The 22,806-nt window shown below is 45.5% G+C and overlaps 1 protein-coding gene across 10 annotated transcripts in view; it reads left to right on the top strand.

Moving 5' to 3' along the window:
* Positions 1-22,806, top strand: part of KLHL8 (kelch like family member 8) — a 202,917-nt gene that overhangs the window by 41,366 nt on the left and 138,745 nt on the right. For all 10 annotated transcript variants that reach the window (XM_029599660.1, XM_029599629.1, XM_029599644.1 and 7 more), the window contains one exon: positions 20,795-21,343. In XM_029599660.1, the coding sequence (XP_029455520.1) occupies positions 20,795-21,343 (549 nt within the window). The remainder of the gene's footprint in view (positions 1-20,794; positions 21,344-22,806) is intronic.

Here is a 22,806-nt window from a genome sequence, read left to right as displayed (position 1 = left end):
CCTGATCAGGACATCTTCCAGGATAATAATCTGCGGTATCGGCTAGGAGATTACTGTGGTTGTGGAATTAACTGGTAGATACTTTGGTCCAAATTTCAGCTGGGTGCTCTTCCATTCAAGGGAAAACTCTCTTGTTCAGAGAGAACTTGGAGCAGATCATGAAGGATCTGGGAGAATCCAAAGTTCATAAATTATTGGATGACAAGCCTAGAGGCAGACTATTTTTTTTTTTCCTGCTCGGGCTCTGTTTTGAGAAGAGATTTTGCCAAGCTAAAGGTTTTTCAGGCCCTCTGAGGCAAACCACAGTCAGACCTGGGGTCAGTCCTTTCGGAACCATTCCAAGACAACCTTGGTACCAAATGCAGGAGGTGCGAAGTCCTCACAATGAAGCAAGGATGGTGTACTCTTCAGTTCTGGCAGTCAGAGGGTGCTTAGTGCTCTCTTACGAAGAGTGGACCAAAATTACAGCAGACCAGTGGGTCTGAAGTATGAGAAGAGACGGTTACACGTTTAGAATTTGCTAGTCCAATTTGAGATGCCTATATGCTATCCCCTTGCTCTCCTCATGTCAAGCAGGTAGCTGTTCAAGGGACAGTGGACCACTTACAGCATCTGGCACTATATCCCCTAGTTCTTTGGGAGGAGCAAAAAAACGGGAAGATATTCCATCTATTTTGTGGTTCCAAAAAAGCGACTTTCTGGCCAATTTTGGATTTAAAGAAAGTAAATTTGGCTCTCAAAGTTCCTTGGATGGAAACTCTGAGGTCAGTCATAGCGGTGATATGCAAAGGGGAGTTCTTGGCATCTCTTGATAGAGGCATAATCTGCACATAACCATCAGGCCACATGCTAACTTCATGGAGTGCCCCCATAGAAAGACTAAGGGGCACTCCATGAAGTTAGCATGTGGCACATTTAAAACTAATCGGAGAAAGTTCTTTTTCACTCAACGCACAATTAAACTCTGGAATTTGTTGCCAGAAGATGTGGTTAGTGCAGTTAGTATAACTGTGTTTAAAAAAGGATTGGATAAGTTCTTGGAGGAGAAGTCCATTACCTGCTATTAATTAAGTTGACTTAGATAATAACCACCGCTATTACAAGCAACGGTAACATGGAATAGACTTAGTTTTTGGGTACTTGCCAGGTTCTTATGGCCTGGATTGGCCACTGTTGGAAACAGGATGCTGGGCTTGATGGACCCTTGGTCTGACCCAGTATGGCATGTTCTTATGTTCTTAGGTCAGAACACCAGAGATTTCTGAGGTTCGTGGAACTAGGGGAACATTTTCAGTTTCGGGCCTTTCTCTTTGGATTGGCAACGGCTCTGTGTAGCTTCACCAAAGTGATGGTGGTGGTGGAGGTGGCGGCAATCTTACAAAGGGAGGGTGTGTTGTTGCATCCGTATCTGGACAACTGGCTCATTCATGCAAAATTGGAGGACCTCTGTCGACAGTCACTACAGAAAATACTGTTGCGGTTGAAGTCTCTAGGATGGGTGATGAATCTGGCAAAGAGCCATCTTGTTCCCTTTCAGACACTGGAGTATCTGGGAGCTCAATTTTACACGCTGGAGGGGAGAGTGTTTATCACGGAGAAAAGGTTGCTGAAGTTGCAGGGTCAGATTCAACACCTGCTAAGGCTTTCGGTGCCCAAGATCTGGGATTATTTACGGGACCTAAGCTCTAAGGCATCAACATTGGAATTAGTACATTGGGTGTTAGCACATATGTGGCCTCTTCAGAGGGCCCTGTGCTCCTGCTGGAATCTGTTATTGGAGGTATTTCATCTTCCTCTTCCGTTAGAGGGGGAAGCATAGACAGTCTTTCGTAGTGGCTGTTTATGCCAGTCTCGAGCATGGTGTGGAATTGGAAGTCTGAATTGGGTGATAGCCACCACCAATGCCAGCCTCTCCAGATGGGGAGACAGTGTCAGGATCAATTGGCGGAGGGCAAGTGGTCAAAACATGAAGCCTCAAGGTCTATATCAATTGGTTAGAGGTGAGAGCGGTGCATTTCACATTATTTGCCTTTCTGCCACGGTTACGCGATTGTCCAGTATGTTTCTCCTTTCGGACGATGCAACGACAGGGGCCTACATCAAACATTCAGGGCAGAACCAAGAGTCAGGTGGTAGTTTGAGAGGCCCAGGAGTTGATTTTCTGGGCAGAGCAGCACTTGGAGTGGCTGGCATCATCTCACATCTCTGGGTAGACCACGTTCAGGCGGATTTTCTCATTCTGAGAAAACTAGACCCCGGGGAATGAGAGCTGTTGGATGCGGCGATGTCTCATTCACAGGAAACGGAGGTATCCCCACATGAATTTCATGGCAACCAAACAGAGCACCAAGGTGTCTTGTTTTTATAGCCGCTGAAGAAACAGTGCAGAAGGAATTGATGCTCTGATTTTGCCATGGCTTCGAGGAATTCTTGTCTTCCCTCCAAAGGCCACTGGTTGGCAAAGTGTTATGGCGGATAGAGAAATATATGGGCAACATAATTCTGGTAGCTCCAGAATGGCCACATTGACCATGGTTCGCAGATATGGACAGGCTACTGAGGTTCGGCCATCTGTCAAATATTCTTCACTAGGGCCCAATATTTTTGGATCAGGTGGCTCACTTCTGTCTCGCGGCCTGGCTTTTGAGAGGAGATGTCTGAGACAGAGGGGATATTCTGAGACATTTATTACCTCCTTATTGCAGACCAGGCAACCTTCCACATCCTTGACGTATAGGAGAATTTGGAGGATTTTCGAGTTTTGGTGTGCTGTTAACAGTGTGACCTGTTCAGGCTTTGTCGCATATTTGGCTTTTCTACAGAACGGTTTGGTCAAGGGTCTGGCCTTTAACTTTCTGTGAGTCCAGGTAGTAGCCTTGGACTGTACAGGGGTATCCTCTGTTTGCACATCTGGATGTCATACTTTACTTCGGAGGTTGAAGAATTTGTGTCCTTGGGTGAGAAAGATCTGTTTGTCTTGGAATCTTAATCTGGTGCTTAGAGGAATGTGTGAGGCTCTGTTTGAACCACTAAGAAGGGCAGCATTAAAGGTCTTAACCGTTAAGGTGGTTTTTCTGGTGGCTATTTGTTCAGCCGGGAGAATCTTGGAGTTCCAGGCTTTGTCGTGTCGAGATCCCTTTCTACAGATTTCAGATTTGGGGATGTCATTACTTATGGTGTTGCCTTTTCTGCCAAAGGTGGTTTTGGCATTCCATCTTAGTCAAATGGTGGAACTTCCAGTCTTTCCCAATTTGGATTCCTTCGTGTCTCATGTGAGAGAACTTAGGCTCTTGGATGTAAGGCGCGCATTATTAAGGTGTCTGAAAGTTACTAAGAAAGGAGGTAAAGCATCTAAGGCTACAATTGTGCAGTGGCTCAAGGAGGTGAGTGGGTCAACATATTTTTTAAGGTCGTCCTATGCCTGAGGATTTAAGGGCACACTTGATGTGTTCTCAGGCAACCTCTTGGGCTGAGTCACAAGTATCTTCACAGGAGATTTAAAGAGCGGCTACTTGGAAGTCGTATGCTTTTGCTAGGCATTATCTCTTGGATGTCGGGGTTCTGGCTTCCATGTGCTTTGAGAGTGTCCTACGAGTGGGACTTTCCCTGTTTAAGGGAGAAATCACTGTTTGTACTGATGGCTTGTATATAATGGTAATGTTAGTCGTTCTCTACTTTATTCCATTTGGTTACAACTTCACCATTCTCCTGCTCATTGTGGGAGTTTGCATTCATGGTTTTTAGTGTTTAGTGTTGTTATCTTGTCCTGGGTACAGTTCAATAACTAGGGACTGCAGGTAGCACACTAGGTTATGTAGCAGTGTCAGTAAACTAACTCCATCTGCTGTCAGGATGCAAAACCCAGAAGTCTAGGCTTATTTGTGGTATTCCAGGAAAGAAAATTTAGCAGGTAAGAACCAATTTTCCTTTTTTCAAGCCATCACATAACACACACACTTAGGGTGCATGGTTACCAGGTTTTGAAGAGGGCCATAGTATGTGTCCTCTGTCCACATGTGTTGAAGAAATGGGAAAAACCTGGGGAAAAGCAGTGAGGGATGGAGTGAGAAAAGTGTCCTCTTTACCCTGGTTTATTCTGAGGGCCTATAAATTGTTTCTAACCTTCCATTCTGATGGCCATGAAAATATTAGCACAGATTTAATCCTTTCTTTCTGTTGAGCAGGGATTGAAAAAAACTGTCCAAGACTCATTTGCCAGAGAAGAAATGCACTCGCCAAGGCCTCTGCCACCATCAAAAAAAAAAATTATATTACTTATTTTGTCATGCCACTTGACAGATTTTATTGAGTGCTGCTGCTGTGGGGTATGTGTTATTGTTTGATAGTTGACAGACAAATGGTGATCCTTACTGCTGTTAATTAGCACTGTGCAAGAGAGTTTTTTAAATCCAGGTTCGGAAAGGCAGGTGAGACCTAATAGGTGTGTCAGATTTTAAATGTGTCAGAGTAAATAAAGTTTTTTGTTTTAGAAAAAAGAGTAAGCTTAATAATAAAATCTTCAGAATGAGAATTAGAACCATGCAATGGACAAGTCAGTGATTTAGGAACATAGGCACTGTGTGGGAAGAGATTTTTATAGAAATGGAACATAACTGCAGCTGAAGACCATATGGCCCATCAAATCTGCCCAGCCACATCTCCTGATCAGCTTTACAAACCCTTTCTCCTCCTCTGAGGTTATCTGCATGTCTGTGCTTTCTTGAACTTTGGCACTTTCCCTCTCTCCGCCATCTCCACTGAGGGGCCATTCTCTGTGTTCTCCACTTCCTCTCTCTAAAGAGTTATTTCCTTAGATTAGTCATGGGTTAACTCCTTTTCATCCTCATCCCATGATCCCTTGTTCTAAATCCTTTCTGTTGAAAAAGACCTGTCTCCTGTATGTTTAATCCTTAGAGCTATTTAAATGTCTTTATCATATCTCCCCTTTCCTCCTGGGTATACGTTAGATCTCATTGATTCATTAATTTCTGTCTGCCGCTGTTAACCCAGAGGAAAGCACAATAAGATAAAAAGACAAAACTTAATATTAGTACTCAACACAGATTTCATCATCATTACAATAGATAAATAGAACATTAAGGAACAGATCCATTCTTTCAAACTTTTTCTAAATGACATAAGGTCAAGTGAAAAACAGATTTCCTTCAGAACTGAATTCCAAAGATGAGATGCACCAGAAAAAGACTTCTTACCAGTCTTCACCAATTTCATATTTCTCAAAGACGGTACTGTTTACAAATAATCGGTGGCAGAACATAATGCCCCTAGCAGGAATATATCTTGACAGCAAAGCAGAAAGATATAAAGAGACTTTATTTTTCAAAGCCTTAAAAATAAGGAAACTCAATTTAAGCTCAATTCTACGAGCTACTAGTAACCAGTGCAATCTTGCTAAGACCGGTGAAGTATGGAACTTTAAGTTACAACTGGACACAAGACGGGCAGTAGAATTTTGTACAAATTGCAGTCTAGTAAGAAGTCTTTGAGGTAATCCAACATAAGGAGAATTACAATAATTCAATCGAGAAAATGCAAGTGCATAAACAACTGTAATAAAATCTGGTAGAGAGATAAGAGAGTTGGTGAATGAAATGCCCCTTTTACAATAGCATTAGAATAGTATTCTGCTCAGTCAAAGATTTCTGCTGCTCTTTTCCTATTGGAAAAACCAGTTGAACATCTTCTGCCTACATATAATGATGCACATTGAATTCACATAACAATAGACAATGGATAAGCATAGATGTTAAAAAGGGCAAGAGACAGCGCTGAGCCCTCTTTAATTCTGACATCTTCCACTCAACCAGTTTCTAGCACGGTCATTCACTTTAGGACTTATATCTGAGTATTCAGTTTGTTTGTAAATCATCTATGTGGAACTATGTCAAAGTCCTTGCTGAAATCCAAGAACACTGTATCTAGCACTCTTCCTTGATCTAACTCTCTGGTTACTCAGTTGAAAAAATTGATTAGATTAGTTTGACAAGACCCATCTCTGGTAAAGCCAAGCTACCTTAGATCATGCAATCAACTGGGTTTCAGAAACTGCAGAATCCTTTGTTTTAGGAGAGATTTCATTAAGTTACTCACCACAGAGGTAAGTAATTCCCAGCCTCTTCCTTACATCCACTTTTCTGAAGAAGAACCATGGCTGCCTGTCTCCAGTCCTTTGGAACCACTCCTGACTCTAAAGCTTGGTACTTCCAACAAGCCTTTGTGTACTAGCAAACATACTTTTAAAGCAGTGGGGTAATGTAGTGGTTAGAGCAGCAGGCTGCGAACCAGGGAAGCCAGGGTTCAAATCCTGTTGATGCTCCTTGTGACCTTGGGCAAGTCACTTTTCCTTCCATTACTATAAGTACAAACTTGGAGCCTGCTTTACTAAGCTTTTTCCCCATAGATACAGAATAGGAGAATAGCCTTAGTAAATCAGGCCATTAGATTGTAAGCCCTCTGGGAATAAGCAGGATGGTAGTCCTCGCACATGGGTGACATCATCAGCTGGAGCCCTGACACGTAAAACTTATGTCAGTTTTTTTTTTGCAGATTTTTTTGCCCGCTTTTTGCAGATTTTTTTGCTGCATTTGAGGCCAGGTCACTCTCGGTCCATTCCTGTAGCATTCCTAGTCAGGGTTTTCGTCGTCGAATCAGTAAGTTTCCTTTCATGGTTGACTCCCCTGTGGTGGCGGTGCTTCGGTGCCCGCTGGCCATCAACTCCCACCACCATTGGTTTTTGATTTTGTTTCCCTTTTATTTTGTCCCATCATGGCCATGTCTTGTTTCTGGCGATGCCCTCTGGTGCCCAAGGACAATGTCAATCACGGACCCCTATGAGATATGTGTCCTCTGCCTGGGGGCATTTCATGATGACCGGGGTTGCTGCAAATGCGCATAGATGACCTTTAAGGGACATTGTTTTCGGCTTGATAAGATGGAACAATTCTTTGGGTCAGAGAACACAGCCCTGGCATTGGCGGCTTTGATATTGAAAGACTACAGAGCTGCACCGATGGTTACGCGCCATCGGTGGGACTGTCTATTCCATCGACGGATAGGGGAACCGGAAACCGACCACCGTTGGGCTCTTCTAGGTCGAGGATGTCTTGTTCCTTGTCATTGGCCTTGGCACCAGGAAAGGACCATGCCGAGCATTGAAGCTGAAGAAGTATTAGTCCCTGTGATGCACGGGGATGCACCGGCTTATGCTGCAATGCTCCTGAAGCGACCCCCGTGGCAAGGAGCGCCAGTCCTCCATCGGTGCCGGGGGTCTGAGACTGTCTCCACCAGTCCTGATACCAGTCACCCCAATCCGCCTCTCGGGTCCAAAGAGGATCTGGTCACCTCTCCTTCCTCCCAGTCGGTGTTGGCATCAGCAGTGTTCGAGGAGGAGCTTGAGCAGCGAGTCCAACTGGCGGTCAAACAGGCAATGCAGGGCATTGGTCCAGTGGCACAGACTGCACTGGAACTGGTACTGTCTATCCTAGAACTGCTATTGGAGAAGCTCAATGTGCTCATCAGTGCGTTACCGACCCAGCTGGCATCGGTCCCTAGGCTGGCATCGGCAATCGGGGCAACTCAGCCTCCCCCTACTTTGGTGGTTGTTGCCAGTTCCTTGGAGGAGGAAGCTCTGCCCAGGCTAGTTGAGATGCCGAGGCCTGCAGCCCCTTGTCCAGCTCTGCTGGTGCCTGCACCGCTGGACATAGGCCAAGCGCCTAGGGCCCCATCCCCTATTGCTTACAGTGAGAATGAGGGTCCCTATGACACCGCTGAGTCATCCTCCGATGGCTCTGAGTGTCTCCCCTCAGATCCTTCTCGTCCAGAAGAGCGAAGGATGTCTTTACCTGAGGACATAACCTTCACGGGTTTTCGGAGTACATCCCATTTCAGTTACTGATGGAGGATGCCAGGCACAAAATGCTTGAGATCCTCCAGTTTGTGGAGCCTCCTAAGGAGATCATGGTGGTTCTAGTACATGATATCCTTAAGGAATTGCTGCTGTGATATGGGAACTACCCCTCACGGTGCCTCCCACGAACAAGAAGGCTGAAGGGGTTTACCTCATCCAGAAGGCTGCTGGTGATGATTGAATCTGCTCTCGAGAGCAAAGCTTTCTTGGACCCATTCCTCGATGCCCCCCCCCTCCCCGGGGAAGGACCACACCTTTCTCCCACTCTTGGGAGAAAGGTGTTTCAGGGAGCCATGCTCATTGCCCGCATAGCTTCTTATTAGCTCTATATGAGCCAGTACTCGCAGGACATCTGGAAGCAAGTGTAGGAAATGGCTGAGCAGCTGCTTCTGCAGGAGACCCTCATATCGTTGGTGCCTAATGGCCTGGAATGTGCAAAACATGAGGTCCGAGCGACCTACGTTGTTTACGAGATGGCATCGAGGGTTTCTACAGCGGGAATTGGTGCCCGCAATATGGCATGGCAGGTGGGCCTCGGATCTCTGACCTGAGGTACAGGACACTCGCTGACGTGCCGTGAACTGGGAAGAATCTCTTTGGAGACAGGGTGAGGGACATGGTGGCCCAGCTCAGGGACCTCTGTGAAACCCTCCAACAACTCTCCGACAGAACTCTGGACCCGCCCTCTTCATCTAGGAGGTTGGTGAGATCGGGGCAGAGGAAATACTATTCTCCACCATCTCACTGCCATCAGCAGCATCAGGGCTGTGGCCATTTCAGACATCAGAGAGCCCCCAAGCCCAGCCAGTGCCTCAATCAACTTCAGGGACGAGTTTTTGACTGGGTCATAGGGAGCTTAGGACAGATAACCCAGGATGATGAATCCACCGGTTGGGGGCAGGCTGTGGTTCTTTGCGAACCAGTAGCCCAGTATAACCTCAGACCAGTGGGTTTTTTCCATCATCCGCCAAGGGTACTGATTGAACCTATTGGTTATTCTGCCACATTGCCCTCCAAGTCCGTTTTTGGGGGCCAATAGCGCATCAGGTGGTACTTCTACCGGAGCTCTTCTCCTTCTTAATAGACAGAGCGGTCTAGCCTATTCCACCAAGGCAAAGAGGGTGGGGATTTTACTCCAGGTACTTCTTGATTCCAAAGAAAACAGGACTCTGTCTCATCCTAGATCTGAGGACCTTGAACAAATTTGTCAAAAAAGAAAAGTTCAAGATGGTTTCCATGTGCACCTTGATCCCCCTTTTGCAAAAAGGGGACTGCCTATGCTCCATCGATCTAAAGGACATGTATACCACATCAAGACCTTCCCAAGTAACTGGAAGTATCTCCGATTTGTGATGGGGGGGGAAAAAGCACTTCCATTATTGGATGTTGCCATTTGGGCTAGCATCCGCCATGTAAATCTTCACAAAATGCCTGGCTGAGGTGGCGGTACACCTCTGCAGGCTTGGGGGTGCATGTTTTCCTTTATCTGGCAGGGACTGTCACGTCCATGAGCTTGACCCACCCGGGTGTTGCAGTCACTAGGGTTTGTCATCAACTACCCGAAGTCCCATCTCAGCCCGTCATTTCAATTGAACTTCTTAGGAGTCCTGCTAGACATGACTCAGGCCAAGGCCTTACTGCCTCGGGAAGTGCCGTCACTTTGACAGCCATCATGGTAGAGATTCATCAGAGCCAGCAGGTGTCAGCATGGCACATATTGAGGCTGTTGGGCTACATGGCTGCAACAGTTCAAGTTACTCCCTTGGCAAGATTACACATGCGCAGAGCCCAGTGGTGCCCGGCAAACAGAAGCTCCAGGATTGCATCCAAGTCACCTCGCCCCTCCGGGACTTTTTATCCTGGTAGTGGGTGCTTTCAAATCTGGAACAGGGGATCTCTTTTTGAAGTCCTCCTACCCAAATTGTACTAATCATGGATGCATCCACCCTGGGCAGGGGGCTCATGTAGATGGGCTCAGCACCCAGGCTTTCTGGTCTGCTATAGAAAGCTGTTGTCAAATCAACTTCCTGGAGCTTTGGGCGATCAGGTATGTGCTATGGGCTTTCAGAGATTGGCTGTCCAACAAAGTTGTCCTGATCCTAACCGACAACCAGGTGGCGATGTGGTATGTCAACAAGCAGGGATGTACGGGGTCATACCTTCTGTGATCGGAAGCGATCCAGATCTGATCATGGGCCCTATCCCACGGGATGGGGCTCAGTGCCATGTACCTGCCTGAGTCTGAGAACGTGGTAGTGGACAGACTGAGTTGTGCCGACCCCCACAGTGGTCCCTGGACCAGGGGGTTGTGAATCAGATATTCTGCCTCTGGGGGAGACCAGACATGGACCTCTAAGTTAACCCTTGCAATATAAATGTGCCTCTGTTCTGCTCCCTGTACAGGACAGACAGAAAACCAGCCTATGATGCCCTTGCCTGTCATTGGGGCAAGGGTCTTCCCTACATGTATCCTCCTGATTCCTTTAGTGGCAAAGATTCTCTTGAAGCTTTGCGAGGACAAAGGGACTATGATCTTTATAGCCCCTCAATGGCCGAGACAGATCTGGTTTCCACTCATGCAAGAGTTGGCTATCCAGAAACTGATCAATCTGGGGACTTCCCAGATCTCATCATGCAAGACCAAGGTAGGCTGTGGCATTCCAACCTCCAGGCTCTGTTGCTCACAGTCTGGATATTGAAAAGTTAATCCTGCAGCCGCTTGATCTTTCAGAGGATGTGTGAGTCTTGGTGGTGTCTAGAAAGCCTTCCACTAGAAAGCCCTATGGACTGAAGTGGAGGAAGTTTTCTGTGTGGTGTGAACAGGAGGCCCTATATCCATTCTCCTGCCCCATACAAAACTGCTTGATTACGTTCTACATCTATTGGAGATTGGCTTAAAAATCAACTCCGTTAAGAGTTCATCTTAGTGCAATTGGCACTTACCACCATGGTGTAGATGGTACACCCACTTCTGTACAGCCTATGGTTGTATGTTTCATGCGGGGCCTGCTTCAATGGAAGCCTCCTCTAAGGTCTCCCACTGTGTCTTGGGACCTCAACATGGTGTTCTCAGCTGATGAAAGTGCCCTTTGAGCCACTGCACACCTGTGTCCTAATGTACCTGACCTGGAAGGTTATGTTTTTGGTGGTGGACACTTCAGCACACAGGGTCAGTGAGGTCCAGGCCTTAGTGAGTTACCTACCTTAAGCCAAATTTTATCATGACAGGGTGGTCTTACGTAAAGTGGTAACGGATTTCCATCTTAACCAGTTGCTTACCTATAATAGGAGAAATCCAACTCCACAGGGTGGTGGGCAGGTTTCTTGAGGACTAACATCCTGCTGTCCTCTGAGAACACCTATTTTTTATTTTAATCCTAATTCTGTTATGAGACTGAAGAGGGACTCTGTGTGGTCGTGTGGTATTGGGCAAGCTGGGCATGCTCAGTGTGCCTAGTCAAAGTTCTAGAAACTTTAACATAAGTTTTCCGTATTGGGGATCCATCTGATGGTGTACCCATGTGTAAGGGCTAACATCCTGCTGTCCTCGGGGAACACCTGTTACAGGTAAGCAACTCTCTTTTCCATGAAGATTGCAGGTCAGTTAAACAGGAAAATAGAAAAAAAAAATTAACATCGAAAAAGTAAACATGATCCTCATCTCATCTGCCTCACCTTCCAATCCTTTGTGGTTTCAATCCAACCCACAGCTTTCTTCTCTCCTCCATATGACTCACTGATTAAGCTTGAACCACATGATACTGGGAGTGCCATGCTATTCTCATGTTGCTGGTTCCCCTTCCTTAAACACTGAGAACGGTGCTGAGGTTCTGAAACAGCATGGCTCAGCTTTAATGAGCTGAATCAGCAAGGTATGGGCTGTGCTGCAGGGCTATCTGCAGCATGCCAAAGAGGAGCTGGGCAGGCTCATAAGTCATAGGAAAAAGTGTCTGTTTCAGCTTACTCTTTGTTCTTCATTTAAGTCTCAGCTGAGCCAATATCAGCAAATCTCACCCTACTCTACCTCATGATAATTGTGGTTTATTCAGAAAGTTTTCTTACCTTCTGAAACTGTTTAGGTTTTAAAATGGTTTCACTTGTATACCTAGTGTGGGGGTTTTTTTCTCACAGGACAAGCAGGATGGTAGTCCTCATATATGGGTGACATCATCAGGATGGAGCCCAATCACGGAACACTTGTCAAAGTTTCTAGAACTTTGACTGACACCTACTGGGCATGCATCCAGCAGGGGTCCCCCTTCAGTCTTCTTTTTTCCGCAGCAGCAGTAGCCTTACGGGTTAAGGAGCTCTCTGGAGATTCTTGACAGAAATTTTCTTCACGGAACTTCATTCAAAAAGTTTTCAAAAAATTCTACCCCACAGGGATCCTCCTATCGATATCCATACTCTGCGGTAAAGGTAAGGTTTTACCCTTGTTCCAGTCGATTCCTGTCGAGTTACCCTTCGGGGCCTACCGGCCATCGATCGCACTGCGGCTAAATTTTTGTCGGAGTCATGGCGTCAGGTTTTTGTTGGTGCCCCGACTGTACTCGAACAGTGTCCATCACTGACCCGCATGGGGTCTGTGTTATGTGTTTGGTTTCTGGCCACGATGTCCTTACTTGCACCAAATGTGCCCAAATGACACCTAAGGGCCGTAAGGCTCATTTAGAGAAGATGGACTTTCTCTTTCAGTTAAAAACCCCGACTCCATCGATAGCTTCGACGTCGTCCGAGCCGGCGTCTTCTCGCCAGCACTGGTCCCACCGGTGGGACCCATGTTCGGTCCCACCGGTCAACCGCAAGACAGATGCCACCTATCTGGTGCAGTCAGCTCCAGGGTTCCAAAAATCACAGTTGGATCATCACTCTGTGGTTGTTGAATCAGCCCAGAAGAAGGCACGACGTTCAAAACCTCATTCCTCCATACCTCCAGGGAAGGAACAAAAATCCCTGGATGCTTTTGGCAGGCGTGTCTTCCATGGCTCCATGCTCATATCTCACATCGCATCTTACCAGTTATACATGACATAGTATAACAGAGACCTTTTTAAAAGGATCCAGGACTTCTCTGATTCTTTACCAGAGCAACTCCAGACTCAACTTCATGCTCTGGCTCAGAAAGGTCTAGATGCAGGAAAGCATGAGGTCCGCGCTGCATATGATATCTTCGACACGGCCTCTAGAGTATCTGCAGCGGGAATTAGTGCCAGAAGATGGGCCTGGCTCAAATCATCGGACTTAAGACCAGAAGTCCAAGACAGGGTAGCAGATCTATCCTGTGTGGGTGGTAATCTTTTCGGGGAAAAGATCCAAGAGACTGTGGCGCAGTTGAAGGATCACCATGAAACTCTGCGCCAGCTTTCTTCTGTTCCGTCTGAGTTCCCATCTGCCCCTAAGAGAGAACTTTCAGATGTGACTCTAAGCGGCCGGTCTACAAGCCAAGGAAGTTTTATCCTCCAGCTTCTAGAGGACGCCCTTCTAGACCTTACCAAAAAGGTCAATCCAGGTAGACTCTGCCTCAAAAGTCTCAGCCAGCTTCTCAGCCTGGACCAGCGTCAGGGTTTTGACTCCTTCCTAGAGAGTATAAGACAACCTCCTCTTCCATCCATACCGGTCGGAGGTCAGCTCTGCCACTTCAACAGCGCTTGGCATACAGTCACCACAGACCAGTGGGTACTGGCAGTAGTCACTCAGGGTTACCACCTAAATTTCCTGACTGTTCCAGCGGACTCTCCGCCTCGGCTGACGTGGGGAACGTCCGACCACTCTCCCTCGCTGGAACAGGAGGTCTCACTCCTCCTCAAGTCCCGAGCAATAGAACCAGTGCCCCTCTCCCAGCAGGGGCAAGGGTTATATTCCCGGTATTTTCTAATACCAAAAAAGTCAGGCGGCGTACGCCCGATACTAGACCTCCGCGCCCTAAACACATTTTTGCAGAGAAAAAAATTCAAAATGGTAAGCTTGGGCTCTCTACTTCCTCTTCTACAAAGAGGAGATTAGCTATGCTCTCTAGATCTCCAAGACGCTTACACACACATCTCAATTACTTCATCTCATCGCAAATACCTGCGCTTCCTGTTCGGCCCTCATCACTTCCAGTACCATGTACTACCATTCGGCCTAGCGTCCGCTCCATGAGTATTCACCAAGGTCCTGGTGGTGGTCACAGCCTTTCTCAGGAATCAGGGTGTGCATGTCTACCCTTATTTTGACGACTGGTTGATAAGGGCTCCGACTCAGCAGGGCATACTAGACTCCCTGTGTCTCACTATCCATACCCTGATCTCCTTAGGGTTTCTAATCAACTATCCCAAATCTAAGATAGTTCCATCCTAAACCCTATCCTTTATAGGGGCCGACCTAAACGCTGTACAGGCGAAAGCCTTCCTCCCCCAGGATCGCGCTTTCGCCATAACCTCTCTGGCTCATCAACTGCAGACTCGAGTGTCTTCAACTGCTCATCATTTTCTCATACTGCTGGAGCACATGGCGTCCTCTGTGCATGTCACTCTGATGGCTCGCCTCGCCATGAGAGTAAAGCAATAGACCAGGGGTCAGGAATCTTTTTGGCTGAGAGAGCCATAAACGCCACATATTTTAAAATGTAATTCCATGAGAGCCATACAATATGTTTAAAACTAAATACAAGTAAATGTGTGCATTTTATGTAAGATCACACTTTTAAAGTACAATAAGTCTCTGAAAATATTACACCAGGCCTTAAGACACCAATACATCTCCTATTAGGAAAACGGCTGCTATAGAGTCCTACACAGAAACTACACACCAGCAGAAAACCTCACCTGAATCACGTGCTGTCCCTCACCTAACATAGAATAAAGAGTCCAAAACGCATAACTTTATATTTATTCCTGCCTTTATCTTCTTTCCAGCTTGTTGCAAGCTTCCAAGTTCTCTTTCCCTGTTTATTGTAACTTTGACTTATTCCTACCTATTGTTATTTATCGTTTACTTGAATTGTTTCTCCAGTTATACCCTTGTTAAATGTAAACCGATCCGATATGGTTATTTACTATGAAGGTCGGTGTAAAAAACTGTTAAATAAATAAATAAAATAACAAGAAGCATGCAGAAAAAACTGAATTGGAAACTGCAACAAGCCAGAGTCTCTGTATGCAGTGTAACAAAGGAAAAAAGAAACATCACCCATCCTTATAAAACAAATCAAGAAATATAAAATCATCAGCAGTAAAACTGTACTAACAAAAAGAACATATTTTGAAACAGCTGATGAGTGGAATATCCAATAATTAAAAACTCATATAAAACATTTCCAGATACCAACAAAATATTTCAAAATAGCAGACACAAAGACCCAGTAATGAAAAATAATAAGGATACAAAAATTTTTTTTGCTCTGCATACCTGGGATCGTTTGATATCCAGGTGTCCTGAGATTGTTCTGAATTAGCAGGAGGCGGGGTGGTTTGCTTGGAACTTTCTCCTCTGTCACATACCAGCGCTCTCTCTCACACTGGCTCTCAATGACACACCTATACACACATGCTCTCAGTACTCACATATACACATGTTTTTTCTCTCTTACTTATATAGGCTCTTAATTACACATTTACACACATGCTGTCTATCTTTTCACGCTTACACACCCACACAGGCTTTCAATCACATAAATACATGCTGTCTTTTTCTCTCACACACAGACTCTCATTCCCATGCTTACAAACATGTCCTCTCTTTCTCTCATTTACACACAGGCTCTCAATCACATACTCACATGCTCCCTCACCTAAATCAGCTCTCAATCACACACAGACACACATGATCTCTCTCTTACTTATACACACAGGCTCTTAATCATACATACACATGATTTCTCTCACACACAAAGGATCTCAATCATACACACATACTCTTTCACACAGACAGGTTTTCAATCACAAACTTACACATACAGGTTCCCAATGGTAAACTTACATTCATGCTCTCTCTCTCACAGGCAGGCTCTCAATCACAGATATACTCTCTTTCACATATACAGGCTCTCAATCACAGACATACATGCAATCTCTCACTCACATACACAGGATCTCAAACACACATGCTTGCTCGCTCATTCACTCTCTCTCTCTCCCCCACCCCCACTCCGGGAACTCGCGGCAGCAGCAGCCTCCTCCCAACGCTAACCTCCTTCATTTTCAGCCCTCGCGGAGGAGTCGTCCCATCGGCCGCGGTTGAAGCTCTTCATTTTCCTCCGAGCCGCACTGCAGTCTTCTTTTTGTCGGACACTAGCGTGGCCTCTTCTTGCCGAGCATGCACCCGATGCTCTCCACTTCCTCTTCCGGGCCGCGGGGGGGGGGGGGGGGGGGACGGACGGGAAGAAGAGACCATGCCGGTGCCGCTGACTCCAGCTGTCCTGCTGCGTTCTGCCTGGACTGACAGCATTTTAAGCCTGGGCAGAGGAGGACCGGGGAGCAGCTGGGTCAGCAGGGGACTGGAAAGTGTGGCGACACTTGTCTGCGAGCCAGATGCAGCCCTCAAAAGAGCCATATCTGGCTCGCGAGCCATGGGTTCCTGACCCCTGCAGTAGACCTTAAAATGCCAGTGGATTCAAGCTTGTCAGCCAATGTCCAGCATTGTCCAGGTTACCAAACAGCTCCGTCTATCACTAGCCTGGTGGATGCACCACTCCAATCTCATTCAAGGCCTTTCATTTCAGGCTTCAGATCCTCAAATTACTTTAACAGACGCATCCAACCTTGGGTGGGGTGTACATGTAGGCAACCTGCAGACTTGGGGAACCTGGTCTCCATAGGAAGCCAAACACCAGATATATTTCCTGGAGCTATGGGCAATCAGATCAGGACCGCCTATCAAACAAAGCCATCCTGATTCAAACCAACAATCAGGTTGCGATGTGGTACATCAACAAACAAGGGGGAATGGGCTCCTACCTCCTATGTCAGGAAGCTGCACAGATATGGGCATGGGCCCTTTCCCGCTCGATGTCCCTCAAAGCAACCTACTTGCTGGGAGTGGACAATGTGTTGGCAGACAAGCTAAGTTGCACTTTCCATCCGCACAAGTGGTCTCTCATCCCCGCAATAGCGGACACGATATTCCAACGTTGGGGTTACCCTCGCATAGACCTCTTTGCGTCGATCCACAACCACAAAGTAGACAAATTCTGCTCTCATTCGCAGTCACCACTCGCAAGCAAGAGATGCCTTCGCCCTCTCCTGGGTCAGCGGTCTCCTTTATGTGTACCCTCCACTTCCTCTTATTTCAAAGACTCTCGAGAAGCTCCGGCAGGACAAAGGATTAATGATTTTGATAGCTCCCCACTGGCCACGCCAGGTGTGGTTTCCAATCCTCCAGGACCTATCAGTACGCCAACACACTTCTCTGGGGAAGGATCCCCTTCTAATCACTCAGAACAGAGGGTACCTGCGTCACCCCAACCTCCAGGCTCTGTCGCTGACCTTTTTAACCTTTCAGAGTCGGTATCCCGAGTCCTGGTGACTTCACGAAAGGCTTCAAGAGAAGGTCTTATCGCTCTAAATGGAAGATTTTTACGGTCTGGTACAATTCCATGTCCATAGACCCCCTTCACTTGTTCCACTACAAGGTTCCTAGACTATCTCTGGCACCTGTCAGAATTACGCCTAAAACCTTCCTCTATCAGGGTGCATGTTAGTGCAGTGTCTGCGTACCATAAGGGTATAGGTAAGGTTTCCATTTCCACGCAACCCTTAATATCACGTTTCATGAGAGGCTTGCTTCATTTAAAACCTCCACTGCGCCCTCCTGCCTCTGCTTGGGACCTTAATGTGATTTTGGGACGGCTCATGAAACCTCCGTTTGAGCCTCTCCACTCCTGTGATCTCCGCTATCTCACCTGGAAGGTAGTTTTTCTTCTTGCGATCATGTCTGCTCGCAGAGTTAGTGAATTACAGGCATTAGTTACCTACCCGCCTTACACTAAAATTCTGCATGACAGGATAGTGCTTCGCACTCAAATTTCACATTAACCAATCTATTATCCTACCTACCTTTTTTTCCCAGGCCCCATTCGAACCCAAGAGAATGCAAATGTGCTCTAGCTTTCTATCTGGACCGCATGTCGGCCCACAGGAAATCCACTCAATTGTTTTTCTTTTTGATACCATCAAATTGGGAAATCCTGTGGGAAAACAGACCCTTTCCTCCTGGTTGGCGGAATGCATTTCTTTTTGCTACCAGCAAGCAGGCATTCTGCTACAAGGGCGTGTAAAAGCACACTCTATCAGGGCCATGGCGACATCAGTAGCACACCTACGTTCGGTGCCGCTTGCTGATATTTGTAAGGCTGCTACCTGGAGTTCCCTCCATGCTTTCACAGCCCATTATTGCTTAGATAAGGCTGGCAGACAGGATTCCATCTTTGGCCAATCTATTCTGCACAACCTGTTTTCAGCTTAACTTCTCAACATCCTTCCACAAGTTCAGGATGCCCTCCTAACCAAATTCCACCCCTGTTGTGCCTGTTGCACGTCTTTGGGTGCTTTGGGTCATTTGGTGCTTTGCTCGGGCATCCTCAGCTCGGTACTCGCGGATTTGGGTTCGTTTGTTTTCTTATTTTATTTTTCGCACATACTTTTACTATAATACGAGACTGAAGGGGGACCCCTGCTGGATGCAGGGTCAGTACATTGCTGGGCATGCCCAGTAGGTACCAGTCAAAGTTCTAGAAACTTTGACAAAAGTGTTCTGGGATTGGGCTCCATCCTGATGATGTCACCCATATGTGAGGTCTAACATCCTGCTGCCCTGTGAAAACACCTATTACAGGTAAGCAACTCTGCTTTTTTTTTTTTTTTTTGGGGAGGGGGTGTGGTTTAACATTTATATGTTAATGATCTGTTAAATGGTTCTAACATCACCGTATATAGTTGTAATCATAAGTTTACATACTCCTGGGAGAATTTGTAAGATGTGTTTTCTCTGATCACTCATTTTCTTAACATGCTACACGTCTTATGTGTTTCAAATTAAACTATGATGCGTCACAGAATAGCACAGCAATAAAGGAAATAATAAAATGGTCCTGTTCAAAAGTTTGCATACTCTTGAATGTTTGGGCCGATAACATACTCACATTGACACACACAGGTTGAGATGGCAATGAAAGATAGGTATCCACACCTGTGGCGGCCTTGTTTGATTGTAATTAGTGTCTGTATAAATTGTCAATGAGTTTCTGTATTCTTGAGAAAACCTTGTGCATTTCATCCAGGCCTGCACTGATTTTGGTGTTTATTGAAGCATGGGGAAAGCAAAAGAACTGTCATAGGATTTGCAAGCAAAAGATGTTCAACTTTATAAATCAGGGAAAGGCTATAAAAAGATATCCAAAGACTGGCATTTTCAAATTAGTACTGTTCAAACTCTGATCAAGAAGTAGAAAATTTATATTATGCTTTTTGCACTTTTTTTTTTCAGCACTTCAAAGTGGATTATAAATAAAATTTTCTACTTCTTGATCAGGGTTTGAACAACTGCCAGAAAAATTTGTCGGGATACAAAGAAAAACCCACAAGCAACTTCTACTGAAATACAGGCTTCTCTAAAAACAAAGGATTTTCAGCATGCACAATAAGGAGATACTCGAATAAAAATAGACTGCATGGTAGAGTTGCCAGGAACTAAGCCATTGCTGCACCAGCGCCACAAAAAAGCCAGCTTACAATGTGCCAAATAGGTTCTAGAGATGCCTCAAAACTTCTGTAACAAAATAATTTGGAATGATGAGATCAAAATTGAACTTTGTGGTCACATCCATAAACACTATGTTTGGAGAGGAGTCAACAAGGCCTATGAAGAGAAGCATACCATCCCTACCGTGAAGCATGGAGATGGAGCTCTGTTGTTTTAATGGGTTATGAGCGACAGCAGCATAGGGAATTTAGTCAAATTTGATGGCAGAATGAATGCAACACCTTATCTGAAAATATTGGAGGAGAATTTGCATTCATCAGCCAGGAAGCTGCACATGGGGCACACTTGGCTTTCCAACATAATGATCCGAAACATAAGACCAAGTCAACACTTTAGTGACTGCAGCAGAAGAAAGTGAGTTTCTGGAGTGGCCATCAAAGTCTCTTGACCTCAACATTACTTTGGGGAGAACTCAAACATGCAATTAATACTAGACAACCAAAGAATTTACAGGATCTGGAGGCTTTTTGTCAAGAGGAATGGGCAGCTTTACCACATGAGAAAATAAAGGGCCTGATTCATAACTATCACAAAAGATTGCATGCCATCATTGATGCAAAAGGAGGCATTACATGATATTAAGAACTAAGGGTATGCAAACTTTTGAACAGGACTTTTTATTATTTCCTTTATTACTGTGGTTTGTTTAATGATTGTGCTTTTCTGTGATGCATAATTTAATTTGAAACATTAAAAATAACAGACGTGTTTGTATGAACACTCATGTTTTCTTAAGATGCTACATATCTTACAAATTCTGCCAGGGTTATGTAAACTTATGTAAGATGTAATTATATAAGATGCAGTGGATTGCAGTTTTTCTGGCCTATACAAAACATTACTGGATGTCACTTGATCACGATTGCTTGTATGTACAAACATTGCAGAGATCAGATGAGTTGATACAGAGAATCTGTATGATTAGTGGTGAATCTAATAGATTTTTAAACTTGCCACTGTAAGAATGATTTATTAACATGTTTAATACGTAATACAGTATTTCATGTATTTGTGGGATGTGCAGGATAATTACCAACCAATTGGATTCTATTCAGATTCTGAAGACTCATCTGAGCATAAAAACAAATTTCTACTCAAATATCTTTTTTTTTTTTGTCTCCCTGACAGGTTGGATCAAAGTTAATCTCATGCCACAAGTTGGTGTTGGCTTGTGTTATACCCTACTTCCGAGCTATGTTCCTTTCTGAAATGGCAGAGTCCACACAGACACTGATCGAGATCAAAGATTTTGATGGGGATGCCATAGCAGATTTGGTCAAGTTTGCCTACTCCTCCCGACTCACCTTGACGGTAGATAACGTCCAGCCTCTGCTGTATGCAGCCTGCATTCTGCAAGTGGAACTTGTGGCCAAGGCTTGTTGCGAATACATGAAGTTGCATTTCCACCCTTCCAATTGTCTGGCAGTGAGGGCCTTTGCAGAAAGCCACAACCGAATTGACTTAATGGACATGGCTGACTGGTATGCTTGTGAACATTTTCCCGAGGTAGTGGAATGTGAGGATTTTGTGAACATGTCACCCCACCATCTGCATAAACTCCTTTCCTCTGGAGATCTGAACATCCAGAATGAGAAACAAGTGTATGGTGCTGCAATCAAGTGGCTTCATGCCAATCCACAACACCATGCCTTATGGTTGGATGAACTATTGGCTCAGGTAGGAGAGAGTTTGGTGTATGTGGATGTTTTCTTGGAACACAGAACAGCTGTATGTACATTCCTTGGTTTGGTTTTTTGTTTTTTTTTTTTTGTTGTTCAGAATGAAGAATTCCTGCTATTATAATTTAGCAAAACGGAAACCTGAAAAAGTGAGAGAGCAAAGAAATGCCACTTGATCCAGAAATAATTTTTCTTGGAATAGCCTTGTACTAAAATCTTGATTTTTAAAGAGGAAATATGCAGCCTTCTATACTGTTTAAACTACTTTCTTTTATTATAAGGGACTCATATACTTGGCTATACATTCAAAGGTAGCTAAGTATGGCATTGGACTTGCAGTGTAAATCTGAGTGTCTTGGAATAATTGTGAAATACACATACATGCGAAAAAAGGGGCTTTCCTGTGTGGGACTACTGGGGGAATTCTGCGCAAAAATTTTTTTAAATTCTGCATACTATATCGGTCAAAATAACACAATTTAAATGAGATTTTTTAAGTAATTACATTTTTAAATTAATACAGAAAAAATTTACTTAAAGATGCAGAATTTTAAATATTTTGAGCAGAATTTCCCTAGAAATTCACTGTAAGAACATAAGAACATAAGAAAATGCCATACTGGGTCAGACCAAGGGTCCATCAAGCCCAGCATCCTGTTTCCAACAGAGGCCAATCCAGGCCATAAGAACCTGGCAAGTAGGGAGAGTGTCCCATTCACTCTCCCTACTCCCTTGGCCACTTTGCCCTCTCAGGCCCCAACCCTCCACCTGCCAGTATCTCTTCCCTCCATCTCTAGGCTCAACCCCTTCCACTCTATTGCCAGTCCCAGAGTTTGACCCCGTTTTCAGTACTGCCCCTCACACAGCTCCCTCTGTTCCTCCCTCTCATACACATGCTCCCTCTCTCTAGTGCACATACACACCCCCCTCTCTCTAGTGCACATACACACCCCTCCCTCTCATACACATGCTCCCTCTCTCTAGTGCACATACACACCCCCCTCTCTCTAGTACACATACACACCCCTCCCTCTCATACACATGCTCTCTCTCTCTAGTGCACATACACACCCCTCCCTCTCATACACATGCTCCCTCTCTCTAGTGCACATACACACCCCTCCCTCTCATACACATGCTCCCTCTCTCTAGTGCACATACGCACCCCTACAGGCGCACACACACACACTCTCTCATATACAGGGTCCCTTTCTCTTGCATACACACCCCTCACAAGCTCCGTTTTTCTCTCACGCATACATCCTCACACAGGCTAGCACACTCATACACAGGATCCCTTTTTCATACACACCAGCTCCCAATGTCATACACATTCCTTCACAATCTCCTCATATAGGTTCCCTCTCTCTGGCACCCACACTCAAGCACATCCTCCCCCTGCTGTCTCTCTCTCCCTCCCCCCTGCTCTTGCTCTCACACCCTTCCTCCCCCTCCCCTCCT

This window comes from Rhinatrema bivittatum, chromosome 1 (genome assembly GCF_901001135.1).
Source record: "Rhinatrema bivittatum chromosome 1, aRhiBiv1.1, whole genome shotgun sequence".
In the NCBI taxonomy this organism is placed as follows: domain Eukaryota; kingdom Metazoa; phylum Chordata; class Amphibia; order Gymnophiona; family Rhinatrematidae; genus Rhinatrema; species Rhinatrema bivittatum.
The sequence above is the reverse complement of the archived record's forward strand: the minus strand, read 5'-3'. Positions and strand labels throughout refer to the sequence as shown.